General features: G+C 36.1%; 3 protein-coding genes across 6 annotated transcripts; 1 reads left to right on the plus strand and 2 right to left on the minus strand.

Annotated features, from left to right (window-relative positions):
- The first annotated feature begins 3,081 nt into the window (after positions 1-3,081).
- On the plus strand, positions 3,082-4,642 carry LOC111393929. Of its 3 annotated transcripts, none has more exons than XM_023019714.1 (3): positions 3,082-3,405; positions 3,510-3,632; positions 4,335-4,642. In XM_023019714.1, the coding sequence occupies exons 1-2, from the start codon at positions 3,338-3,340 to the stop codon at positions 3,625-3,627; spliced, it is 186 nt and encodes a 61-aa protein (XP_022875482.1). In that variant the 5' UTR covers positions 3,082-3,337; the 3' UTR covers positions 3,628-3,632; positions 4,335-4,642. The 3 variants fall into 3 exon arrangements, with proteins under 3 accessions (XP_022875482.1, XP_022875483.1, XP_022875481.1); XM_023019715.1 differs by having other exon boundaries at positions 3,510-3,628; positions 4,344-4,642; XM_023019713.1 differs by having other exon boundaries at positions 3,083-3,405; positions 4,344-4,642.
- A 1,094-nt stretch (positions 4,643-5,736) lies between these two features.
- Positions 5,737-10,293, minus strand: LOC111393930 (beta-amylase 3, chloroplastic). Its single transcript, XM_023019716.1, has 4 exons — positions 9,747-10,293; positions 8,795-9,005; positions 7,140-7,250; positions 5,737-6,823 (listed from the first exon to the last, which is right to left on the minus strand). Exons 1-4 carry the CDS (start codon positions 10,253-10,255, stop codon positions 6,032-6,034), a joined length of 1,623 nt encoding a protein of 540 aa, XP_022875484.1. The 5' UTR covers positions 10,256-10,293; the 3' UTR covers positions 5,737-6,031.
- A 2,385-nt stretch (positions 10,294-12,678) lies between these two features.
- LOC111393931 lies at positions 12,679-25,180 on the minus strand. 2 transcript variants are annotated; one of them, XM_023019717.1, is made up of 21 exons: positions 25,033-25,180; positions 24,415-24,876; positions 23,765-24,013; positions 22,990-23,514; positions 22,821-22,894; positions 22,380-22,722; positions 22,210-22,308; positions 21,984-22,139; positions 20,725-20,906; positions 20,109-20,627; positions 19,746-19,923; positions 19,517-19,653; positions 18,026-18,152; positions 17,217-17,438; positions 16,783-17,142; positions 16,361-16,519; positions 15,990-16,274; positions 15,686-15,901; positions 15,527-15,579; positions 14,651-14,759; positions 12,679-13,449 (listed from the first exon to the last, which is right to left on the minus strand). In XM_023019717.1, the coding sequence occupies exons 1-21, from the start codon at positions 25,123-25,125 to the stop codon at positions 13,126-13,128; spliced, it is 4,872 nt and encodes a 1,623-aa protein (XP_022875485.1). In that variant the 5' UTR covers positions 25,126-25,180; the 3' UTR covers positions 12,679-13,125. The 2 variants fall into 2 exon arrangements, with proteins under 2 accessions (XP_022875485.1, XP_022875486.1); XM_023019718.1 differs by having other exon boundaries at positions 22,990-23,276; positions 23,527-24,013.
- Positions 25,181-25,772: the final 592 nt, after the last annotated feature.

Below are 25,772 nucleotides of genomic sequence, written 5' to 3' on the forward strand. Positions count from 1 at the left end.
CGTGCTACCATTGACAAATCATAAATCTCAATGGCAATTAAGCCAATTTTTAAATTTAAATTTGAATTTTTTTTACAGCATTGGGCATATAAATATGCCTTCTTTGAGAGCTAGAGTTCATCACAATTCACTTTCATTTTTAGAATTATCTTCTCTACAATTTCTCATGTTGTATTAGTAATTGTAGGATTTTATGTTCAAGTATCTATAATGACTATAGCGAATTGAAGGAAAAAAAGGACCCAAAAGAGTTGGAGACGTAGGACATCAAGAGTGATGCCATCCTAGATCAAACAATGACTGATATGGCCACTAGTTTGCAATGTGAAATGATTTCTAGTGTAGCATGGTCATGATATTCGTCTTCTCCGAACAAATGGAGGCGTGTAGATGACTACTCGTTGCATACCCAATATGCACTATATGAATACCAATATAGGATGAATTTGTGCATTGGCTTACTGTGTTGGGAAAGACAATCTTCTCATTATGAGCAAGAGCGACGGCCCCTCAGATCCATTGGCGTTTTCACCAAGTTAGAAAGCATCGAAGTTACCACTTCTAGGGAATGGAGGCAAAATCAGAGACCACAATAGATAATCATAACCTTGAGATTGTCGCAAAGATGAAACTAAATTGACATCCAAGTAAGGCAAGAGATTCATCTTCGATAAGGTACTGTAGATTCCATCAGCATATACACATGATACCATCGAGTGTAGGGGTATAATGGTTGAAATGGAGCATATCCTAGGGTAGAGGAAATGATCACTAGCGTGAATCGGTCATGCGAAAGGCGTATTAGCCTCAATCCCCGAGAAGAAATCGTTCTCGACCTTTGGGTCAACGACCACATAGATCAATGCGGACAATTGCCAAGCAAATCTAGGTTGCGGCCAGTAATAAAAACCTTGCTCGTTTTCGAAGCCTGCTGGTGAGACCATCAAGACTTCCCTCGTAGTTATGGTGATAGCTAGCTATAAGTTCTCAATTGACTGAGGCAAGTTGGTAAGGCTCAAATAATTACTTCCCTTAGAGAGACGTAGTTATAAGACCTCTTTAGAGGCTGGTTTGTAAGCCTTTCGAGCTTCAATGACCTCGATTTGTACTTATCCTAATCGGAGATGTGATCTATTGTCTAATTTTGATGTCTAAATGACTGTCTATCCAATAAAATATTGACATGTCATCAATTTGATTGGTTAGTGGCGAAATTAACAAGGATAAATTTGAGATGATATATAAATTATTGATGTTATATCCATAATTCATTAGATGGACATCCATTTAGAAAGCAAATCTCAACTCTCTTAATTGAAGGTGGGCACCTGCATGCTGTTAATTTTCTTAAAGAAATGGGCCTAAGAGATCTATCCCGAGTTGGGGGTTGGATCATGGTCGGTCCCCACCCCGAACCCCTTTAACATGTTTATTTTATTTAAAAAGCAATGGCACAGAAAAACATGTTGAAAAAATTGGGTGATTTGTATTTAGATACTTACCAAATAACATAATCAATTTATATATTACAATAAAATAATTCAATAATAATATAAATATACGAGAAGAAGAGTTGGAAATGCAAACACTAGGAGTTACGTTGAAGACACCGTCCTAAAGTCGTGTGCCCCCCCTTCATGTGGGTACCTTCGGCACTATATGACTTTAAGATAAAATCCATACGACTGGTAGTTAGTTCTCCTTCTATGTGCACGACCATAGAGAGATAAGGAAACGAACCCTTATCAAATTGTCCAAACTATAGAAAATAATATATAAGTATAGAGAGTATTCTTATGAAATTATCTTTTTCATGTTATATTTAACTCCATGGGAATCACTCTCTTTTATAGGGAGAAATTCAACCCCTACATTTATGAAAATAAATCATATTTAAGTATAAGTTACAATCTAAATTATGAGTTTCAAATTTGTATTAAAATTTAAATTTAAAAATAAAAATTCAAATTACTTTTAATTTTAAAATTTAAAACTAAAGTTACAATGAAACAAAGGCCCAATGCAATTCTGAAAACACTAAAAAGAAATCGCCTGCGATACCTAACATAGCACACATGGATTCACGAAAATTTTAGTAGTGCATTTAGGGATGACAATGGTTCGATTTCGGTTCAGTCAAAACCATCACCGAATCGTCAAATTTTTTGCCATACCATAACCACATAAATCAGGTCAGTTCGGTTCGATTCGATTAATAACCACGAAAATAAATTATTTTTTATAGATTCATCAGTCAAATTGATATAAAACAATTTATGAAAAAAGAGTCAATGAAAACAAAAACACAATATTTCAAACGAAAATGCAATATTATCTCAAATTCCAATTATAAAATTCAAATTCGACAAACAATATTATGAATATAACAATACTAAATTTTTCCTTCATTTTTGATTTTTGTGCATTGTAGCTACTTGATTCATGCTCAATAATTTAAAAGTTTCAACTTTAACACATATTCAATCTCTATTCTTCCCCCACAACTCTTACTAGCATAGATTAGCACTCAATATTGATTCCTATCTAATAAATAAAAAATGTAAATAAAGAATACAACGATACTACTTAATCCAGAATGATTTTAACTAAGATTTAAATAAAAAAATGTATTTCTTCGTCAACTTCCTCCTCACTAAACCTTGTTATCCCTAATAAAAGAATGATTTTTTTAAGCGGGTAATGGGTTCGGTTTCAGTTCGACGGCATAAATACCATACCCGCATCGTCACGGACCGGTTCATTAAAATCAAATACCACATCTGCCCCATTGCCCTATAAGTTCGATTTTTTTCGCTTCATTTATTTCGGTTAATCACAATTTTCGATTTTAACAGTTCAAATTGTCATCGCTAAGTGCATCACATATTAACGTCAAGATCAAAAATAAAATAAAAGGGGGTTAATCGAGGATTCGGGACTTCACCGTTGTCATTCTTAGGTTCTGAGTCTGCCCAAGAATAAAACCCACTAAGTTAGAATATTGTTTATATTATTCTGAAGTTAATGTCTATATTTGCAAAATTAATAAAGTTCAAAATTTTAGATACATACTACTCGATTTTTAAAATTTGCCCTTTGTTCGGGCCATATCAAGCTCGATTGCCCTTGCTCTCTCTACCACTTGTCCCCTCTTTATACTCTCTCTGTCGATGAAGTTGACTGCCGCAGAATTCCGTGACCCGCTCGCCCTCCCATTCTGGCATCAACGATAATCAGCCGGATCCCGCACAATCGCACCGTAAATTGAGTAAAATATTTCTCCTAAATTTTGCTCCGACACACAGTATATGTACGCATATATTATACAGTAGAAAAAATGCAGAAGAGCTTCACTCTCGTACACACTGTAGCAACTGCAGGCGTTTTCTCGGCCGTCTCCTTCTGGTAATTTTCCTTCCAACACTATTTATTGCACAATTTCTTCTGATATCTTTTAATCGAAATTTCAGTTTATTTATTGATTTAATCCGGTGATATGTTGATTTTAGGTATGGATTCATGTTCGGCAGAGAGTCAGCACGAAAGGAGCTCAGTGATTTAATTGAGAGCCTCCGCCGTGCCAACTCTGATCCTGCTTCTTCTTCTCTTCCACCGCAACATTCCTGAAGCAGGTATAGAAGATACACCCACTGACATCTGATCACACAAGTTAATAATTTTGTTATAGTGTAAAGATTGGCAGAAAAAAAAAATGAATTTAGCTTATTAGAGGCATTCCAAATGTTTTTAAGAATTTCCATCAAAGCAAAGATAATGAAATTATTTTTTAGTTTTGATAACTGGGGAAGAGAAAGTAATAAGAAATTTAGAATAGAGTGAAAGGTTAAAGAGTGAAGGTATTAAGGTTGTTATTTTACAATTATTTTTTCTAGCCTCAGCGTTTATGGAGCGGAGATGAGCGGGCTTCTGGAAAAGAAACATGCCATTTTTATTCGATGATTTATCTTTGATAAACCAAACATAGGCTAATTGGACTAACAAGCCTTGACATCACATTTGGGAGATATCCTCAACTTTTATCCTTTCTTATCCCACTCATGAACCAAACATGGCCTGAAGTGATTCATTAATCAATAGGATTTCAAAATCAGCTTGTGAACTTGAAGGGTTGATCTCCTCTTTGTAGGAAGACTATTTTTTTTTTTTATTATATTCTTATATGGATGGTAATTGGGACCTCAAATCTGAATTTTGGATTCTTCATACCTTTCAAATGTTTATCTGATTCTGAATATGGTTTACACAGGTTCAGGCTATGCTGTTCTATTTTTCATTCTCAATTTTTGAGATCACATTATTTTTATGTGAATTAGTGTTTGCAGGTGTCAAGAATGTAGTATCTAGTAAGCTGAGAGAAACAGGCTCCTAGATTTTTCTTAGAGCTTAGTCCGATTCCAAAGCTTAAGGTAGTTACGGCTTGGTCCAGTGCTCTCTGTAAATGTCGCTGGAAACATTTATTTATGTTTTCTTCCATTAGCTTTGAATGAGAAAATTTGAATGTTTTCATGTTGGTTAAATATTCTAATTCTATTTGATGTAATTTGCTGGAGAGAAACTACTTTGGTGGTTGATGGATGCTATACATTTTTCTTTTATGAAATCCCTAGATACGCTTGGATGATATTCAGCTTGACTGTCACACATGCTCACTTTTGCAACCTCTGCCACTTAAAATTCCATAGCAGCTTATCTTGGAACATGGAAGGAGCAATTTAGTCACGTTTCAGTTTCTTTTGATGTTGCCAAGAAGTTGAATGGTGTTCAGAAAATGTACATGAGGGTTTATCTTGAATGTTACCCTGCCATTTAAATATTTTACTCTCAAGCTGTATACGGAACACATGCTTTTGCCTCTTGATTGGAAATAGACCATAGATGACCTTGACACGGGGTAATATGAATCTAGTCTTGTTTTTGGAAAAGAATGGATACTTGGATGCATCCATTTGACATACCTAGTATAGATAAATCTAGATCCTTTCATATCTGCTACTCTGCCAGAAGTCGAGTTCATCGATTGGTCCACTTACAAGTACTTCCAAAAATGCAACATGGTATGGCTTATTGAAGACCGACAATCTTATAATGAGACACTACTGAAGCTAGGAAAGAAAAAAATAGAAACCAAGAAGGCAGTTGAAAGCACATGATGTAGTCATCAATAATTAGCAGTGAATAACGATGCAATAACTTCCTGGTTAAAAGTTGTGAACAACGACGCGTTAACCTCCTGGGAAGAGATTCCTGGGAAGAGATTTCAGTAACTGTAAATTGACTCCCTTTTTGTTGGCTATGAATGTGAATTTTATGATTTTACTGTCAGTCTTTGGCTAGAGTGAATCAGTGAATTTCAACAAATACATTCTTTGACAACTTTCTTCTCTGTGCCTCTATTTAGTGGCTACCTCCCCATATTGCAATTTTTGATACAAAACTAGGGAATTTTATTTATTTATTTTTTATGACCATGGGTGTTCGGACTAGTTTACGCGCACTTCAACTAATTCCACAGAGCTCTGAAGTTTACAGTCGAATACTCATCTATTAGTGGCCCTGAAGAGACTCGAATTGGTGACCATTGGGGAGCAAAAACTAGGAAAATATTTAACTATTTCTGTAAAATAAATTCTAATTGAAACAAAATGTGTCCACATGTTTAGCACTAATATTTGTTTTTATATATAGCTTGTTTATAATTAGAAAAACTGTAGAATCTGTGTTGAACTTGTTTATATATACCATATGCAATTTTTGATACGTGAATATTTTTATTTTCTTTCCTCTAGTGATGCAAAGTACAACAAATAGTCTTTCTTGTCCGAAAGATCTGACCTTCGAACGAGCAAAATAAATAAATACTGAAATGAAAATATAACATGTTTAAATGTATAACTAACATGTTCCCACGTCTGTGTCCTACTTTTATAAAGTGTTACTTGTTAGCGTGTTCTTTTTTCGTGCTTCATAAAATAGAGCACTCGTCATTATATTGATGCATGTATATATGTCTTTACACAAGGGCAACCTTGTTTATCTTCTTCACGTTATTTTCTTTGATAAATCCAACATACAGATCTGTCCTGCTCGAGTCCATCTCCGAAAGTCTCTTGTTTCGACCACCTTCTGACATGTTTTGTACAAATTCAACCAAATTCCTCCAATTCTCTGCTTCAAACAACTGCTTATTCATCCTTAAATATGTAAATGCACTCAGTCCATTTCCAGAATCTGACCTACTTGTTGCCAAAACTTGTGAGTATGCTCCTGAATCATACCTCTCCAGTGCATTTTCTCCAGCAAGTTCTGTTCCGGCAGTTCTCGTTGCCATCTTAACTTGGCGAACTAGACCTTCTGGTGAGCACTTGGCATACTCTGGTTGTTCTCCATCTATCATTTCCATGCACGTAAAGTTGAATACAACTCCGTGTTTACCCAACATTTGGGCTAATGGTAGGTAACCATCATGGTGCCTAGTATTATAATATCCTGCTGTTAATTCGGCTGCATGCGATCTTGTGTTGTAGTGCCAATGAATTCCAGCAACTTTCCCAGATAGTTTAGCTCCACTTCCTTGGAATATTCCTTTAGCTGCTCCCAGGATTTTGTCTCCATGATCGAGTAGTTTTCCAGAATACCATTCTAAGAAAAAATTTCCATAGTCATTGGTCCAAGTACCGTCCCTTGGGAAAAATCCAGTTTCTTCGGGGAATTGGTTGTAATGTCCCGCATCAACTGGCCCTCCTTGTCCCCATTCATTCTTCCCTATTGCCTCTGCTGATGCTGCTAGCGAAGCTCTCATGTACTGGTTTTCATAGAAGTGTAGTAGAAGATCAGTGTTTTTAAAACTTGGCCAGGGCATTGACCTTGAGAAGGTCAAGGGTCAAAAGAGTTCAATCGGGGTTGAAATGGAGGTCAAAATAATTATGTATATATACCATAAAAAGTCTACAAATATAAGTTTTTCTCCAGTACAAAAAGAAAATTCAAATATTTAAGGTTTTGCTCTTGGACTAGTTCGCAGTTTTTCTAATTAAGCCGACTAGGCTGGACCGCTTCTTACAGCACTGGGGGAATAGGCACACAAAAAAGAATCTATTCTAAAGTGTTGCTTTAATTACCTTGTCGTAACACTGGAATTCACCAATTCCTGGAAACTTCCAGGTTCCGTTACTTTCCGGATAGGATGGATACCTTAACTCTCCACAGGGTCCCATCCCCACTTGTATCTCCTGCAGTAAGAGAGAGCAAATTTGAGTTTCTAAAGTTGAAGGGAATTGTTTGTTCATTTGTAAGGTAGAAAATGAAATAAAGAGCAGAGTGGGTCCTTAACAAGTGATATTTTTAAGCATAGCTCTAAAACTTAAATTTATCCACTATTTTGACAGTGATTTTGATATTGTTTACTGCAAAATATCTCTAAACTATGCTAATTCTCTGTTAAACCTTTTCTCCTTCCTGAGCTTTGCTCATCTGGCTAAAGTGAGAATAGACTGTATTTGCATAACCAACAACATCAGTACATCTTTCTGAATAAATTGGACTAGTTGGTTGTATTGCTAAAAGAGAATTGAATTATTTTCATTCTTTCATATACTGGGTAGGGGATTTAACTTGGAAGAGAAAATGTTCTATACCAACGGATTCGAGTCCATAACCATGATTTTCAATGCACGAGATCTTGTAGCACTTAACCAATGAGACCCTATCGATTAGTATTACACAGAATAAATCAATTATAGATACTAATATAATAAGATCCACTCTTCATATTCAAACTTGGGATTGGTGATCCTAGGTAAGATCAGTTCAGGATAATGAGGTCCTTTACATAGTATAAATCAATTATAGACACTGATACAATTAGACCGGCTCTTCATATTCAGACTTGGGATTTGCGATTGTCAAGCTACATGAAATAGTTTTTCAGAGGACCACAGAAAAATTATTGCTGATTAAGATTTATTTTTTTCTCAATGTTTTCTAATGTTTTAAATAAAACCTTCTTGCAAGTCAAGATCAGTTTAGGATCATGGGATCCTTTTCTATCAGATAGGAAGGACTATAGCACAAAATGTACTTTTAAGTAATTGCCAAAATGTCTCCTACATCTTAAAAAAAAAAAAAAAAGAAAAAAGAAAAAAAAAAAAGGTTGAACTCTAATCTTGAGAGCCCCCACCGCCCCGCCCCTAGAACTTTGTGAGGGAGGTAAATCTCGGAATGTGTCCGAGCAGGCCAAGGAACAAGAGCTGCATGTATACTGCGCCTACAAGGAGTCCAATTTCATGTTTCAGGAATCGAACCCCCACACTGCGGCTTTCAGCAAGACGTGAGATAACCTCACTCTTGTCCTTTGCACTACTAAGCTATGCTCTGGGGGGCAAACGTCTCCTATATCTATCCATATGAAGAAGCGATCATGGAGCGAAGAAATTTGATTTTTTTTCAAAGCCTTTGATCTTGAGTTCTTATTTACCATTTTTATTATCACTGACTGCAACATAAAGAAAGAGATATTTGCTTTTTATTCCCTTAATTTTATAATGACTTGTTTGGTAAAGGTGGATTGAATAGTAGTGGACAATAATTAGGGAAACAAAGAAGCTAAAAAATCTTATCCATTTATTCATGTACCGAACCTACCTTGAAAGTAAACCTCTGTTGGCTGTTAAATGCATATAGTGAATGCTCAAGAACTAAATATTTTCTATAGTTAATGAAACAATATGAAGAAAAGTATACTGCCATTGATTTGTGAGGTAAGTCATAGCCTTACCACTATAACTTTTCCCATATAATCCTTGAATCTTTCTCTGAAACTCTTCATAAAGTCAGAATAGGCCTGAATTGGTGTTCTTCCTCTAAGAACCGGCAATGAATCGCAGCCCAATGAGATATACTCTGGGTTGCGCCGACCTGATCTATCTGTGTAGACAAGGTCGGGATTTTTGCTGATCTCTTCAAGCACCCATGGGGGCAGAGGAATGCTGCAAATGGAAAACCAACATTGATGATTAAACTCTATAAGAAAGAAAGAACAAATCCTAGCCATATTTACTATTTTAAGAGCGTATAATAACATGGGAAAATTGCAGATTTGGTCCACAACTAATTGCCCAAGTAGGAAGTTGGATGCCAACATTTGATAAGGAGCAAGTTGGTCCTCAACCTTTAAGTCATCATGTGATCCCTGCGGGAACATATCTAACTTCAATTATGCAGGCACAAACTTCAAGTTGGGCAACGAAATCTAGCCATATTGTGACATGAGTTTTACAGGCATCTGGATGGCTTCAACTTGCTCCTTTATAAAAGTCGGTGACTAACCTCCTCTCCGGAAATAGATGGGGACTAATAATGCAATTTTCCCTAATTAACTCTCGAGTTTGAATTATGGAACTTCTTTATGCCTTGTTTGTTAAGATTGGATGGACTATATGAAACTAGATAACACGATATTAGAAGAAAAGCTAGAATATATGGAGGGATTTATGAATAGTTGAAGGGAAACTTGGGTAAACATAACAGTCATGCTACATTTATAGGGATTTCCGCTTTAGATTGATTGTCACTTGGCACAATTTTACTGGATGTTGGACAAAAAATAAATTTAAACCAGCCAATTAAGTGTTGTCACCTTATCATCTGTAAAAATTCCTATACATTTCATATGTACAATGAGCTTAATTCTAAATATCAAGGAGGGCGTAGCGTGTATTGTTGCTTACCTGCAACTGTCTCCAACATTCCCTCCACACTGATGGAAAGACATGACAACTTGAAGCTTCAAGCCGTGTTTTTCGACCATGTTTACGAGTTCAGCATACCCTTCCCAGTTGTAATTTAAAGGTCCATCTTTCTCGACCAATCCCCACCATGCATCGACCATTACTCCTTCAACTCCGGCACTCTTCAAAGCCATCAAGCTAGCATTCATGGCTCTTGGCTTGTTTAAGTTGCCACTTATCGATATGGTATCGAGTGGCAGCATCACAAAAACAGGTACTCTCAAACCATTATGGTTTTGAGGAATTTCTATCCCATGAAGCCTCTCCTCTTGTTGAACTCTTTCGAGCACCGGGATTTGAACTTCGTGCATGGAATGTTTTGCTCGAAGATGGGTTGATGGCTTGATTTGTGGAAAGCCAACCATGGTAGGGAAATCATCTGAAGTTTTAAAGCTTCTATTATCTTTAAGATTGATAAAAGAAGTTGAAGAACGAAGTGTTAAAGCCATGTTTTTTCTGCTAAAATAAGAAATGTAGGAATGGATGAAGGACACCCATGTTTATTTATAAAGATAATTCTTCTTCGGGTACAAGAAGAAGACAATTTTTGGTGGGCCCTACTTTGAAAAGAAAAAAGTGCAATTTTTTTTTTGGCCTTTTCAAAGTCATCTCCTTTGCAGCCTTTGAACTTTTTCCAACTTAAATGTATAGTATCAGAAGAAGTATTAAAAATGTGAAGTACCATAAAAAGGAAGTATTTAACAAAATAAATCAAGGTTTTCCATAATTTTATTCAATCCGGTATACCAACCATGTTATAACTTTTCAATGTTTTCCGATTAGATCGGAAATTTAAATATTTACAGCGTACGTTAACTATATCATCTAAAAGTTTAAGTTATTAGAGAAGGGTCACGTGTATTTATTAAAATTTTGTCTTCGATAAGTCTTAACGTTCATAATTTATTATCAAAGGTCTTTTTCCGAGCTTTTAATACCGTGTTCATGTAAATAGTTAAAGTTGTTATAGGGTTGCATGTATTTATCTTGCCGGTGATTTCCTTCGATATCATATATCTCGAAAGGTTTCCCCAAAAGTCATTAAAATTAGCTAGGAAATTAAGTAGGCAGACTTCTCAGCCATATCTAAATGATAATCAGTGGGTGGTTTTCGTTTTGCCAGAGGCCTTGCAAGCCCACATATTTTGCTTCTTTCCTTTTGGTCTCTGTTGATGAAGACACAACATATATGTGGATGGAAAAAATCTTTGAATTCTTAAATTTTCTTTGCTTTTTTAGTAGGTATTAGGATAAGAATGACTAAAAGGATCTTTTCAAGAATGCAGTATGTGGTTGCAACTAAATCTAATGCTTGCATTTTCTTGCTTTGTCTCATTTTTTTAAATATTTTTGGTTAATTACAAATTATGATTTTTTTGTTAGCATTGTAGAAACGTAGTTGTGTTTTCTTTGTTTACTTTAAAAAGGGGCATGATAAATTCCAATTTTATTTTTATTTTTATTTTAACACAATAAATAGCAGCTTTCGAATTTCTCAAAATAAAAGCTGAAAAAGAGTTATTTTTGTGGAAGCAAATTGTTTAAATCCTGTTGCAGCGCGTTCATTTCGTGTATAAACTGCTGAATATGAATAATATGCAAATTATTGCTTTTATGCACTGGTGACGTGTTTCCAACTTGGCATATGAACAAGTTGCACGTCCAGTCTTCGAACCTCAAAAAAGCCGTTTGAAGACTGAATAGCTTACACAGCTACACGTAGACGTGTCGGTTTGGGCGGTTTGGGCAGAGTCCAACACGGCTTGTTTTGGGTCTAATCGTCCCGATAAGAATTAAGCTCCGTTTGAGCTCCATTATTTCTCATTATATTAAATTAAAATTTTTTCTCTTATTTTTAACCACACAATATTTAATAAAATAATATTACACGTAAATCAAAATTTTTTCAACCACTCATTTTTAAAAAAAATACTATCCATCTCATTATAATGCCAAATAATAGAATTCAAACACACCCTAAGAAGGTTCGTCGATTCTCATCTGTCTAGACAAGTCAATCATTAACACGGGTTGCGGGCCAGGTGCCCAACTGATCATAGGATGCTAATCAAATTTGTAGTATTTCAAATCTCGTAAAATATGATATCGTCATGTTGAAGTAAGAAAATAAATTAAAATAAAATAAAAACGAAGAAGAAGAACCTCACTTTCTTTATTCTTATGTTGACGAAACAACTCGTGTCTCGTTTGCTTCTTGTTTATACGTAATCTATGATATATCTATCTGACTTTCTAATTTCACCGTCCAAAATGATAATCACACCATTCTAGTCACACCTAATTAAGGTACAAAAATTGGTTCTGCGTAGAGTTTTTTCTTTTCTTTCAGTCTTACTGTTTTCATTCAACCAAAATACGAAAATTCAAACCATGTTAATCACGCGCTACCATCCTCTTGTTCCCTGACCTGCTGGGACATATCCCACGATTTATCTCTCTCACAAAGCTCTAAAGACGAAACGGTAAGAACCCTCAAGGTTGGAGTTCAACATTTTTTAAGAAATTGGGCCTGATTTTTCTTCAACAGGAAATCGAATCTCCAGCTGCTTGATATTGATAAGTTTGGTCGTACTCGTATAAACCCATCACATAAAGATTAGTGTTGTTGGACCCATACCTACCCTTCACATAGTTTATGGAGGGCATTATATTGGTATTTTAGTATATTTTAATTCAAGATTTCCACCTCAAGAAAATTTACGGAAAATTTCAAACTGATGCAAACATGTATATTGAAAATACATTTATACAGCCAATAAACGCAGGAAATATAAGAGCGTTTTCGAGAATTTCGAAGAACAGATCTTTTCAGTTAACTAATGTTCCCCATAATTTCTATAGAAGATGAAGCTAGAGGATTAATGTAATTTCTGTATTTTGTGAAAGGAAAATTTAATGCAGAAGTCTGGAATTACACAGTTCTGTACAGCTCCACCATCATTGAAAATACGTATGACTATACAAATTATCTTCAAATGTAGTTCTACTGTTATAATATCGAAAAAAGCAACAGAGAAGCATATTTCTAAGGCGTTGAGGTACAATATACAGCAGAGGCAATGTTTCCAAAACTCAATACTTGACCTCACCAAAAACAGAGAAGCACTCTGAAGAATTCACAAAACTATAATTTTATATTTTCATAAAAGCCTTACGACCTAATGCATGTCAAAATAAGCGTCATCTTTGGTGGGCCGTCGACCACAATCTTCCAGGAACAGCACCATTAAAGCAAAAATTGAAGGAAGCTCGATCTTTCCGTTGAATTCTCACCCCGTAAAGCTCATTAAGCATACATTCAAAGCTGGGGTTCGTCACGAACCCTTTCGGGGATCCAGTCAGATTCTTCCTTAGGCTGTCTTAATGCAACAAAGTGAAGTGCATCGCTTTTCACTTGGTAAATGTGGCATGCCCACGGATACGAGTCAGGTGCCGACCAAATCTTTTGTTCTTCAAACACAGTCTCCTCGGCAAGAGATTCAACAATGCAATATACAGTATTTGGTTCTGGCTCTGTGAAACTTGGTACAGCAACACAACCAGGAGATACAAAGCCCTCAGGTGCCCGTGGATGCCAAATTGATACTGGAGTTTTGTAGTCATCTGAACAATTTCTCCAAACCTGTATCACATTCAAATATTTATATTCCACAAACAATTATTGAATATAACTATTATCTAAGAAATGCCAAGTGAAGTCAGTTAAAACCACCATCAAATGACCTGTTTAGCTTGTTAAATATGGCATAGGGAAATCGGAGTACATTCACTTAATACTAGTAACATGATACAAAAATAAGATGAAATAAAGGTTGGCTGGTAAAACTACAACACGCACTTGATGATATTGAGTACTAATCAAAATGTTGCACAAGTCAGAAGCTGAAGACTTGACACTGGGAAATCATTTCACTTGATAGTCAATTTAGGACGAAGGTCTTTTGCATCACAATGTTCATAAAATTTCCACACATCACTAGATTTTTGGTACTCTTTCCCTCCCTCATCGAGTAAACAATTATATGAAATAAAAACATATATAGACTGCATCTAACACACCAAGACATTACTGAAAATAAAAAATAAATACTTGAGACGAGAAGTGTGACTAGAATAAGGTTGATAGCTTGTTGAGGCTTGCAAGTATAATAAGGATTATGGTCTAGTAATTAATGTAACTATGAAATTGAAGGAAACTGATTGATACTTAAAAAAGACAACGTCGCAGTATGAAGATCGCAATCAATCTTTGCAGGGTATCAGGCTTGGCGTATTACTCAGTGCTCATTCAGAAAATTGATGATGACATGGCAAGTAAGAGAACACAAGGAAACAATATGCCACTACATTTCAAGATATGTTAAATATTTTTTTTGATAGGAAATGATGAAATTAAATTTGTGGGTTGCAGGGAAAGATATGTTAATATTAGGAGTAGATAAGCTAATATTGAAGAGTTTAACATAAAAAATGATTTCCTCTGAAATTATGAGAAAAATCAACCAACTAAAAGGTAATATGCCTTGCAGATCAAGGTTAAATACAATAGAATAGAAAACAGTTTGGTGCATGCTAATACTAAGAAAGTAAAATAGGCAAAAAGAAAAATGTTTCTAAATGCAGAAGTTAGCAAAATATTCCCACTCACCAACTATATGTTTCAACAAAAAGTTCAATACAAAAAACACATTCTAAAGGACAAGGAAAAAAAACTCTCACACCTTACAAGAGAAAACCAGGAAAAAATTGCTTCTATCCCCAATAATGTTTTCATTAACAAATTAAAGCCAACTCCATAACTTCAACAATCTAAGGGAGTTTACCAGGTCATAACCCACTGGATGGGAAAATAATTCATCAGAAAAGGAATATACTGCTGCAACATTAGGAGGATGATTGCCAGTACGTGCTATATCACCAATCGAGATATACCTGAAAAGTAAAGATACTATGTCCAAATCAAGAGGAGATGATGATGGAAATATGGATGGCCACTACTAAGAAGATGAGGGTACAACACGAAAGCCTTCAATGCAGAAATTTCAAGACATGAGAACATAAGAACCAAGATCAGTGTCACATGTCAGGTGCAAGAACTTAGCACAAACAAATCTTTTGTTCTAGAACTTCAGAAAGTCTTTGACCTCACAATTTAAATGAAATATCAAACCATTATGTTTTGAAAAGTTTATTTATAATTTGAAGGTCCATGAGAAACAGCAACTATGTTCAATTATGGAATTCAAAGGAATCAACTAGGAAATGATATTCTGAATCATAGAACTATAATAATATATACGATCACCAACATTTATCCAGTTTAATCTTCATTGATTTCAAAATCCACGAGTATAACTACGTTTCCAAGATTATAAACAGTGTATTCCCACACATTCCTGGAAATCGAATAAAGAGGTATGAAAATGAACTCTTTATGCAGGAGATAAATATTGTTCATACATGTGGCAAAATATTTGCATAAACAATATGAACCCAACATAATTTCTCACTAATAGGGTGATATCTAGTAAATAGTTAATCTGATTGAATTCATGAGCACCACACACTTTCAAGCTTTGGCTATTGACACCTAAATATTAGAGGAGAAATCTTTAAACACAACCAAGAAGATGCTGTTTATAGGAAGAAAAACTAATTTGTAATAGATGGAGTGATCTCCAAGAGGGTGAATTAATTACCCATCCGGACAAACAGGCCGCCAGATACTACAAATTTCCTCGTCCTCCAAACTCTAAAAAGGAATGGAAAATGTTTTAGAATACAATTGCATTATCAGAGAAGCAACAAAATTTAGAGACGGTGATGTGTAACCAATGATGGGTTGAGATATTTTTCACCTGCTTTCGGCATAACGTGCACCGACTTTTTGATTCTTGCTCACTGCTCCAAACCTTAGAAAAGTTGACACTATGTTTGACAAATCTCCGGTCATTGGAAACAGAAACCAAAGAAGAAATTTCCACTGACGTGATAACGGCTCTGTGATGTCTACGAGATTCTCTTCCTCCATTTTCGCTCCAAGAAGCAGACACATATCTTTGGCTTGAAGGAACCTTCAGAAATATGAACAAATTATTTCACTTGCATGGGCTAACATATTTGCTTCCTAAAAGTAAACAAATTCTGTCATGCAGCAAAGACCTTAAATGATATGCTTTTCATGTCGGCGAGGTATGCCTTCCACATTCTACGGACCACTGAGCAGATTCTAACTGCTTGCGGTTCTCTTTCCTCTGTTTCTTCTTCTGTATTGCATTTTATGACTCGAACAAAGTTTTCTGATCTCCTAAAGTTTTTCAGATGGATAATTAAGTGAGAAGGTCTCATGTAGCCAGCTTTGACCAACTCCACGGCCATAAGTTCTTCCCACGGCACGTCCCACATGATCTTGCAGGGCTTTTCATCTAACCTATCTAGAGCCAGACACTTCCAATACAAAGAAAAAGGGAGACTCAATATCTTAACGAACCAGATATTACGAGTAAGATAGAAGAGAAATTGGAAATAACAACCTGCAGCAGCATGACTCGTCTATTGGTCACTAAAACAATCCGTTGGTAAGGTACCATAAAATGTTCTTCATAGCAATCTGACCAGGCGAATTTTGATGGTTCTTTGAATATATCGGTGCATCCAAAATTCCTACTTGCTTCTGCAAGGTAAAGTATCATCTGAAACCAATGAAAAGGGATGGTTACAGCGTGTCTTCTGCCTTACTGAAATATTTTTTCATATGCAGTTTGTCTTAAAACTGACTGTTGACTAGTCAAAATAATGGTCATGTTTCTAGTATGGTACAGTAGGTACACAGGGATCTGAGTAATCTCTTAGATTTTTGTTGAATCACAAAATTTAAAAAGGTTGGGGGAGGGGGAGGGGGAGGGGGAGGGAGAGGGGATATTTTAACTTGGAAATATCAACATGAAAAAGATACCTGACCAACAGCTTCTCTTTCAGAGTACTCTCTAAGTATATTGTCACTACGAATGGCTCGGGGATTTCGTACTCTCTGGAAGTTTTTTTTGTTATTGAGAATCTCTAAGCACCTGGAACAACTCGCACCAATTCCATCAACAGTCAATGAGAAAAAGTCCAACGCCCCACTCACTGGCTGTAGAACAAATCCCAGGAAAGCTTGTCCCAGCCCATGGGCAAGACCAAGAAGACCATTTTGTCTAGCACTCTCCACAGGTTTCCTCACAACCCCCGACACTCCAAAAGCAACACCTTGTGCAAGAGCTTCTGTTCCTTGTATGATTCCATCACCAACACCAGTAATTCTTCTTGACCAAACCTGTACCCATTGTTTAATTCCACTGTGAATTAACATTCACCAGCTGGTGTCTTAAATTACAGTAAAACAGTTACCTGCTTTGAACGAAGCTGCAGAAACTGTCCATCAGTTGATAGCTCAGCAAAACCTTTACTTAAAGAGGCCAAAGTGGAGCTAGTCATGCCTAGTACATCAACTGAAAAAATCAAATGCAACGGATTGTGAATCAGATCTCTCCATATACGGTTCCCAATGGCAGACATAATGGTACTTTTTCGTAAAAATCTGTCTCTGTGCATCACTCGGCGCAAATGAACCTGAAATAGGAATATTATCATTAATGTCTAATGTATTATAACGAAATATTTATTACCATCCATATGAGACATCAGCTCATCCTCTTTCTTGATTTCTTCGGATTAATAATAAAAGATCTAACTCTTTGGACTATAGCGACCACACGTAGAAATTAAGAAATTATTTTATACTTTACGATCGAATAAAAAGAACAAAGGAGGACATTATAGGATTTAAATATTTCCTCAGTGGCTGACTGTCCTCCCCTGAAGTTAATTGCATAAAAGGAGGAATATATGCGCACCATCTCCTTACCAAGGATAACCAATGGAAACACTATATGTGATTTGAGCCAAAAATAAATTTACAGCCTTTTAATGATAACTAAATATATTTTTTGAAAAACAAATTTATAGAATTTTAAAGATAATTATATATATATTTTTGAAAATATAAGTTATTGAGCTTTGTTAATCCTAATTTTAATAGAGAATTAAGAAACTTCAGTGCTAAAGAAAAAAATGTTGGGATAGTAAGAAGAAAAAAATTAAAAAGAAGAATGAAACTATGCTGGCTAGTCCTTACATAATACAAACATCAAACAGACCTGAATTTTAAATGCATTCCCAACGGCTGACAGTATGGGGCTCCACACACCCAGAAGCCCCTGTGGTCTTTGAGCAGGTGCAGTCTCCAAAGACACCTTAAGTCTTACTTTAGAAATGTCAATTAAGCTGAAAAGAAGAGGACATGCAGTTAACTCATGCCTCTTCTCAAATTTGGCATTTCCCAAGTTGAAAAGATGAAGTGAAACTCAAAAATTATAATCAGATGACAAACAATGATAAATGCAGCTAATGAAAGCTTTAAGCTTGAGTTAAGGTCATTTAATAGCCATCAGCAATAATGTAATCCTCTTTTCTAGTTGGGAAATGGTTTATCAAAGCCAAAACAGTTACAGTACAGTAACCAGGCTCCACCCACCCCAGAGCAAAGTAAGGAAATATATAAAGTTATCCTCTCTAATAGATTTAAGGTTTAAGATGAAATAATTAATTATGGTATAACAGCAGCTAAAGTCCCTAGTTTAAGTTTCAAAGTTACCCATTGATGAAAATTACATATGCCAGTCCTCTGAAGAGGTATGTTTTAAGTCCAACTATCAATTCCTAATAGATTCATGATTCTTCGCGTATCTGCATTTCTGAATTGATCTTGTAAACGTTACATATGAGTTGCAATGTGATTAGTTGGAGCTGGTCATTAGAGCCAGACTAATCAGAACAGATTATCATGAAGTAACTTTTTGTAGTCGAAGGATTCCTGCATGAAAATGTTGTACATTATCCATAATAATAATAAATCCATTTCCCTATATGGGTGATTTGAATAAAAACGATTTGGACTGCACACGAGGTGCCTATTTAAGATTTAAATATAAGTAATCCTCTCATATACTAGATTTAAGGGCATGTTTGGCTAACTTATAAGTACCTCATAGGTTTAAAATAAGCTATTAGCTTGTAGATGAGATTGTCAGTTTATAGTACATAACAGGGATGCCAAACTAAAAGAAAAGTATGAGTGGAAGACAAATCCCACTAAAGGATGTCAAGAAGAGGAGCTATATGGAACTTTATGAATTTATTTCTGTTTGATGAATACATTTTCTTCGTTTATGGACAGTCCACTATGAACACGGACATATTTCTTGGGAGATATAACCAAAATCCAAAATTGAATTACCAAGTAACAAGAGAAAAAAGTGTCATAATGCTACATTTGAAGTGTCACATAATTATATATTCTGCTAGCTATGTAAACACACCACCACCAATTCAAGCAACATTTGTAGTTGGAAACTAGTATTGCAAGCAAGCTGAAAACGAGGAAACAACTGAAAATGCTAGAGAGCTTGAATACCAATAATAAAGATCATAGGTTCGCTAGGCACCAGATAAATTAACTAACTCTTTCAGAATTTATTATACGCCAGTCACTAAATGGAGAAATTGTCAACGTTTTTTTTTTCACCATGGGGGAGAGCGAAGAATGCGAGGGAGGAATTGCTCCACATATAAGTAAACGTGATGCTTACTCTATACGTAATTCAGGATCAACTTGAGTGACACTGGAATTTTGAGGAATGCGATCTAGTTGGAGATTGTTGAAGAAATCTACCAATGCCCAGATAATTGGCTCATGGATGTCAAGCCTCCAAACCGTATCAATTACCTGTTATGTTATTAAAAGAATGACCCTCAACATTATGATCTCTTTTTTGAATATGTCCCACTAAATATTGCATTATGTTTGAGGCAAATTACCCGTATGTAAACATATGGAAAAATCTGGATACCGTCGAGGTTTTCATTGCAGACTGTTACAGTCATCTTGAAAACTGGATGATTCACATCAGGGGATTGTTCAGGTGCCAGAAGTACAGGCATTACGGTCAGAGGAAGCTGATTGTCAAGCTGCATGTAGCCAAATATAAGCTTGAACCTGACATAAACAAACAGAAAATGAATTAAATTCATCAATTGGCATAAGAGTGTCCTTCAAAGTTGTTGAACCACTGGACTTAAAAGCTTAAATTGTTAAAAATTGTTAGGAGTATATAATTTAGATATTGTCTTAATCATGGCAAAAAGCTGCGGTTAGTGAAACCAAATGCAAGATATTTAAACCTGCTCGTAGTCCCACCATCATAGCCAGTCGAATAGGAAATAAAGATCCTCTCCATATACAAGTAGACAAGCTCTCTTGGTTGATGGTCCACGGTAGAAATCCCGACGACTCCCAACTCGACAATAAGCTCCAAGGGAGATCCCTGCTCTGACATCGTAGTTTGTAGGTGAGCATTTCCCCAATTACCCCATTGCACTAATGACTCACTTCCTTCGTTTGATCTTGAAAAAGGTGTGCTTTCATTTACAAACCTAATAACCTTAATATCTCCAATATTTGCAACATGGACGAACAAGCCCAACTCATCTTCCACAGAGGATAACCCATAATTATCTACATCAATCTTACAGATTACATTACTACTGGCACCATGAATCTCAGTATCAATGAATTTTTGGCCATATGGATCTTCCCAAGAAAAGTTCGTGGTTGAAAGTGCATGTAGCAGAATCCACGCATCATCACCAAATCCTGTTTGGCGAAATCTTACCATCCTGTTTTTTGTTCTGTTTTCAATCCTTCAAGCAAGAAAACCATAATAAATCAGAACAATGGGAAAGGCAGTGGAAGTATTTCAGCTAGCTAGCACAGATTTTTCAGTAAAAAAATATTTACCTAATCGGACCATTTTCTGATCCCAGGCGGAATACAACTATAAAGCGAGATCCATCCTCATAACCTCGAATTTCAGTCCGTAAAAATCTCCGTGTACAATCATGTTTCCTTAAGACCAGAGTAATGGTATCCTCCTTCAATATTTGAATAGGAAATGACCAATCTGTATCATCCAGTCGTACCTAAATATAGATCACAAGTCATACTATATATAGTGAAGAAGTGCAAACAGGTTAATAAATGGAACAATAGGTGAGTATAAATAGAACAGAGAAAATTAAAGAACAAGAGCTGTAACTAGTCTTGTCCTAGAGGAATTTGCAGAACTCCAATTCAAAGTTGTAATGTCAGTTTTACCTCAATATCTTTTTTAACAAATGGTGGAAAGAAATATTTTGAGAACAAACACCAGAGAAAATGTCCCGATCTAAAATCATACAAAATCATCATTATCCACGAGAAAGAAAATCTTGTGTTACAAGAAGTGATGTGGAATAATCGAGAATCAAAGTTTATTTGCTATATAAAAATTTGGTTTCCTTCTTCGTTGATGCTGGATTCCCTTCACAAGATGATAAAGACGTCCTTCTACAGGATTATGGAGCTCAGTTCCTAACTGGGTGTTCCATGAGCCCATTTTAAGTCTGTAATTACCACCCCTCAAAGATTCAGGTACAAAGGCCATTTCTTCAAGTTCTTAAAGTAGTTTACATTACAATGAAACTTGCTGGGGTCCAAGGGGTATCCAAGTTTTGTGAGGGCCTACTGGCTGGCATGACAGATTAAAAAATGAATTATAGAGAATATTACGCTGTCAATATTATTATTACGATGCAAAATTATCCACTGAGCCCCTGTTTGACATCCTTAAAATTTAAAAAATATTGTTTTAAATAGTATTTTTTGGAGAATGTGTGATTAAAAAGCAAGAAAAAGTTTTGGGTACGTGCAGAATATTTTAACGTATAGACGTGGTTGAAAATGAGTATGAGAAATAAATTGAAGTAAAGGATGTCAAACAGCAGCTGCGAATGCTCATATAATTCGTATGACTCTTGATTCCTGCGTTTATCCTCACATTTGCACAGGAGTTGGAGAACATAATATAGAAGACTTTGTATGGTTAAGAGAAGAACAACTGCATTGGTAACACAAAAATCTACACCATGAAATAGTTACTGCTTAACAGCCAGCAATTCTTTCAATCTGACTAGACTTCTGTACTCTTCATATGAGATTTTATACAATGAAACGCTCACCTGAATCTCGTTGGGCCTACCAGATTCACGATATACGAAGGAGGCTCTTGTATCAGATACCCTCAAAGCCTTGGGTTCGTCTTCACTGCTTAACTTCAGATATATTATTTGACCAAGTCTGTTTGTAAAAGTCATATATGGACGGACAGAGATCACCTGATTAAGGAAGAGCACAAGTTCAGATGTGATAACGCTTAAATCAGATTTTCTGTAAGCTTATAATTACCTTTGTTGGAATTGATTGGTAGGGACAAGGTTTTGAAGATATAAAGAGCCGCATACAATTTCCATCAGCATTATAAGCAAAAAGATCCAGAGAGCCATCCTGAAAATCGAGAAATCAATATGTGACCGATTGGTAATATCCAAAGCATGGATAAGATTAATTTTACTTACCATGTCTCCAAGTGGAGAAAGATCCTTAACAGGCCCAAAATGCTCTCCTCCAGCTTGGCTTATAGATGCTGAAAGGCCCAATGACTTGAAATTCAATGCAGATGCAATTGTTGCACCTTCATGTATCTCTTCCTCTGTAATCTCCTCCAGAGTGACTTCTTTGATCCTCTTTGTCGTAAAAGACAGAGGAATCTTTGATTTTCTGACACCCATATCAACAAGCCTAAAACTAAGTGGCGGGCATCTTGCAATCGCAAGCCAGCAAGGAGAATAGACTTTGATGATCCTTGCCTGCAAAGGCCTTTCTTTGGTAGGGCTTTGTTCAAGAACTATTTGAACAATCCTGCACATCAATAACTAGAGGCATTGAGAAAGAAAACGGAGACCAATACCATGTTCTGGAAAAACAAAATGTATAGAACTATTAGCCGAAATCCAAACCTTCCAGAAATTGAACTTCTCAAACTTAAAGTTTTTGATGGTACATCGCTAGGATGGGATAAGAGAATGGCCTCCTATAACAGACATTTAAAGGTCACATACTGAAATTTCAAGAAAACAAGTCAAGTTTGTAGTTGATGAAAGAGTTGAGAGGTGCTTAGGGACTAACTTGTAGGGGCAACCATCCTGTTTGTGGAAGCAAAGAGAAGTATAGAGGACTTCTTATATCAGCATTATAGACCCTGACAGTCTCCCCAGGACTAAATACCCCCCTAAAGCAGGAAAGAAAATGACCACTTGCTTGCATCTCAAGAACAGAAATTTCAGCTGCAAGAGGGAGATAATTGGCAATAGATATAGGAGATTTGACCACAATTGTCCAATCCAGAATTGGATCAAAATGAATGTTCTTGGCAATTTCCGCTGCTTGGATGCTCAAACAAAACCACATACCATGTGAACTATTTGATGAGCTTCCACTTATCCCAGAACAATACAAGAGTTCCTCGGACTCTCTGAGAGTTGACACACATATTTCAGAAACTTCTTTCGAACTCATCACATCCTGTGATCTAGCGGACAAACCCATTTTACAACTCCATGTATATTCGACGGCATTTTCCACATTTGAAGGCCTCAATTGCAATACATATGGTGCAGACTGTGTCAGGCAAGACAAAGGAAGTGGAATAATTTCATATACCATGTGAACTATTTGATGAGCTTCCACTTATCCCAGAACAATACAAGAGTTCATCGGACTCTCTGAGAGTTGACACACATATTTCAGAAACTTCTTTCGAACTCATCACATCCTGTGATCTAGCGGACAAACCCATTGTACAACTCCATGTATATTCGACAGCATTTTCCACATTTGAAGGCCTCAATTGCAATACATATGGTGCAGACTGTGTCAGGCAAGACAAAGGAAGTGGAATAATTTCACCCGGTTTTAAGGGCCCAAGATATATTTGCGATTTGAAATCTTTGGCCACTGGTTTCCTCTTCCTAATCCACCTCCTTTGTCTCACATAGTTTCCGTATTCTAATGGATAGTGAGACTCTGGCCACTTCAAACTTCCAAAATCTGGAGCATAAACCCATCCATCAGCTGTGTTTACCGAAGTATTATCTACATGCCATTCATCAACCCATTCCCACCCTGATGGCAACTCAACTCCTGAAACTCCCTGTAAAGATGAACAATATTAGTCACAGTCAAGGACAAAAATATTTATAAATTACTCAAACAATGCTAGGATGAAAGCTAAATCATACAACGCCAAAGAACTCAAAGATGACAGGAGAAATTTAAAGTAAACATTCTCAGAAATTTAGAAAACCATCATAATAGATCAAACATTTACTTCAGTTTAGAAAAAAAACCCAAAAATAGATATTGCATTCTCAAATTATTTCTTTATTTTTCTCCTCTTGATTGTCACTTTTTTCCCCATTTCTATTTATCATCATGAGAATTTCTTCATTGTTAAACACAAAGCATGGCATGAGACATTTCAAGGCACGAATAAAAACAACCTATAAGATTTCCTTTGGTGAATAAGGGCTCTAAACTGATGACAATTCTTACCTCCTCATAGTCAGAACATGGAACCCAACCAATTTTTGGATTGTATTTCTCAGTTTCAAAGAACTCATCCGTCGCAAATTCATTTGCATCATAGTTAACCTCCTTTCTCTCACCTGATATTGAATTCGTATTTTCATTTGAAGCTCTGAGCTGGAGGCACACATCTAGCGAAAAGTCAGTTCTGTTATGAACTGATACTAAAGATCTGATGTTGACATATCGGTTTCCATCAATTACGCTGACTTCACTTGCAACCACCTCATTGCCCAATCTCCAACAAGCAGCAGGTGCAGAATAGTTTAGCCTCACATTAGTCCATGGTCCCTCTGGGGTAGGACTAATCTGAATAGAACCAGATTTTCTATTTCCACTAAATGATTTCTCAATGTTTTCAATTTCAGATCTAGGCAGTAAGAGCACTGCACATCTCATTCTACCAAATTTCCTGGATTTGACATTCAGCTGCAAGAAATATCATCAAGGTGAGAGGTTACAAGATGCCTCCATAGATATTTATTTAAGGACTACAAAACATGCGTCATCCAGTTATAAGATGTAAGTACAAGTGTACACGCATGTTGTGTGTGTGTGTGTGTGAGAGAGAGAGAGAGAGTTCACCTCCGATTCTGTAGAGGACAACTCTCGCCAACTAAGCTCATTTAAATAATCATGTGAATTAGAGTAGTCTTCAGATCCTAACAGCTGTTTCATGGGAGATGATAAATAGCAAACTGGCACACCTGCAAAGTGATTCCAAAGTCAATTGTGCACGAACCATGTTAATCCAAGCTAAATGAAGCTGCGTTCACTGCCTCTTTGGAAGACTCCATAAAAGTAACTTCATTTAACTTTTTGCAACATTGCAGTCAGAATTGCATATGATTCCAGCAAGATCCAATTTTGGATCCTCGTGAAACAAAAGCAACCAACAAGCTTTTTGATCTGTAGAATCTATTGTTCAGTAAATATTCTCTAGTCACTAGATTAAATATGTACTAAAACTATCAATAAAGGGAATTAGTCTCTCTACTTTACCAGAACATCTGTTGACAATTACGTCACTAAACATTAATTTTGCACAAAGTTTATCTTATGATACAATCATAGTATTTTACTAGTTAAATATGAATCCACTTCCATCAGAGTTTCTGAAAGAACTTAGGCCCCGTTTGATTGCACGAAATTTTCCATGGAACTTGGAATTCGAATTCCAACTTCCACTTTTGGCCTGTTTGATTGACAAAATTTTCCAGGGAATTGATTTTCCATGAATTTCTAGGTACAACACCTTAAAGCGTGATTTTCCACCTTTTTTTTTCCTAGGGGATAGGTGGTTTTTGGTTTTCCACCTTTTTTTT

The sequence above is a fragment of the Olea europaea genome, chromosome 4, assembly GCF_002742605.1.
Source record: "Olea europaea var. sylvestris chromosome 4, O_europaea_v1, whole genome shotgun sequence".
In the NCBI taxonomy this organism is placed as follows: domain Eukaryota; kingdom Viridiplantae; phylum Streptophyta; class Magnoliopsida; order Lamiales; family Oleaceae; genus Olea; species Olea europaea.

Excerpts from the sequence above, each read along its gene's own strand:
- LOC111393929 (XM_023019714.1), top strand. The coding sequence starts at position 3,338 with ATGCAGAAGAGCTTCACTCTCGTACACACTGTAGCAACTGCAGGCGTT. Across the intron at positions 3,406-3,509 it reads TTCTCGGCCGTCTCCTTCTG|GTATGGATTCATGTTCGGCA; the intron begins GTAATTTTCCTT and ends TGTTGATTTTAG.
- LOC111393930 (XM_023019716.1), bottom strand. The coding sequence starts at position 10,255 with ATGGCTTTAACACTTCGTTCTTCAACTTCTTTTATCAATCTTAAAGAT. Across the intron at positions 9,006-9,746 it reads AATGTTGGAGACAGTTGCAG|CATTCCTCTGCCCCCATGGG; the intron begins GTAAGCAACAAT and ends TTCCATTTGCAG. Across the intron at positions 6,824-7,139 it reads AATTCCAGTGTTACGACAAG|TACATGAGAGCTTCGCTAGC; the intron begins GTAATTAAAGCA and ends TATGAAAACCAG.
- LOC111393931 (XM_023019717.1), bottom strand. The coding sequence starts at position 25,125 with ATGAAACAGCTGTTAGGATCTGAAGACTACTCTAATTCACATGATTAT. Across the intron at positions 24,877-25,032 it reads TGTCCTCTACAGAATCGGAG|CTGAATGTCAAATCCAGGAA; the intron begins GTGAACTCTCTC and ends TATTTCTTGCAG. Across the intron at positions 16,275-16,360 it reads GACGAGTCATGCTGCTGCAG|TGTCTGGCTCTAGATAGGTT; the intron begins GTTGTTATTTCC and ends TTGTATTGGAAG.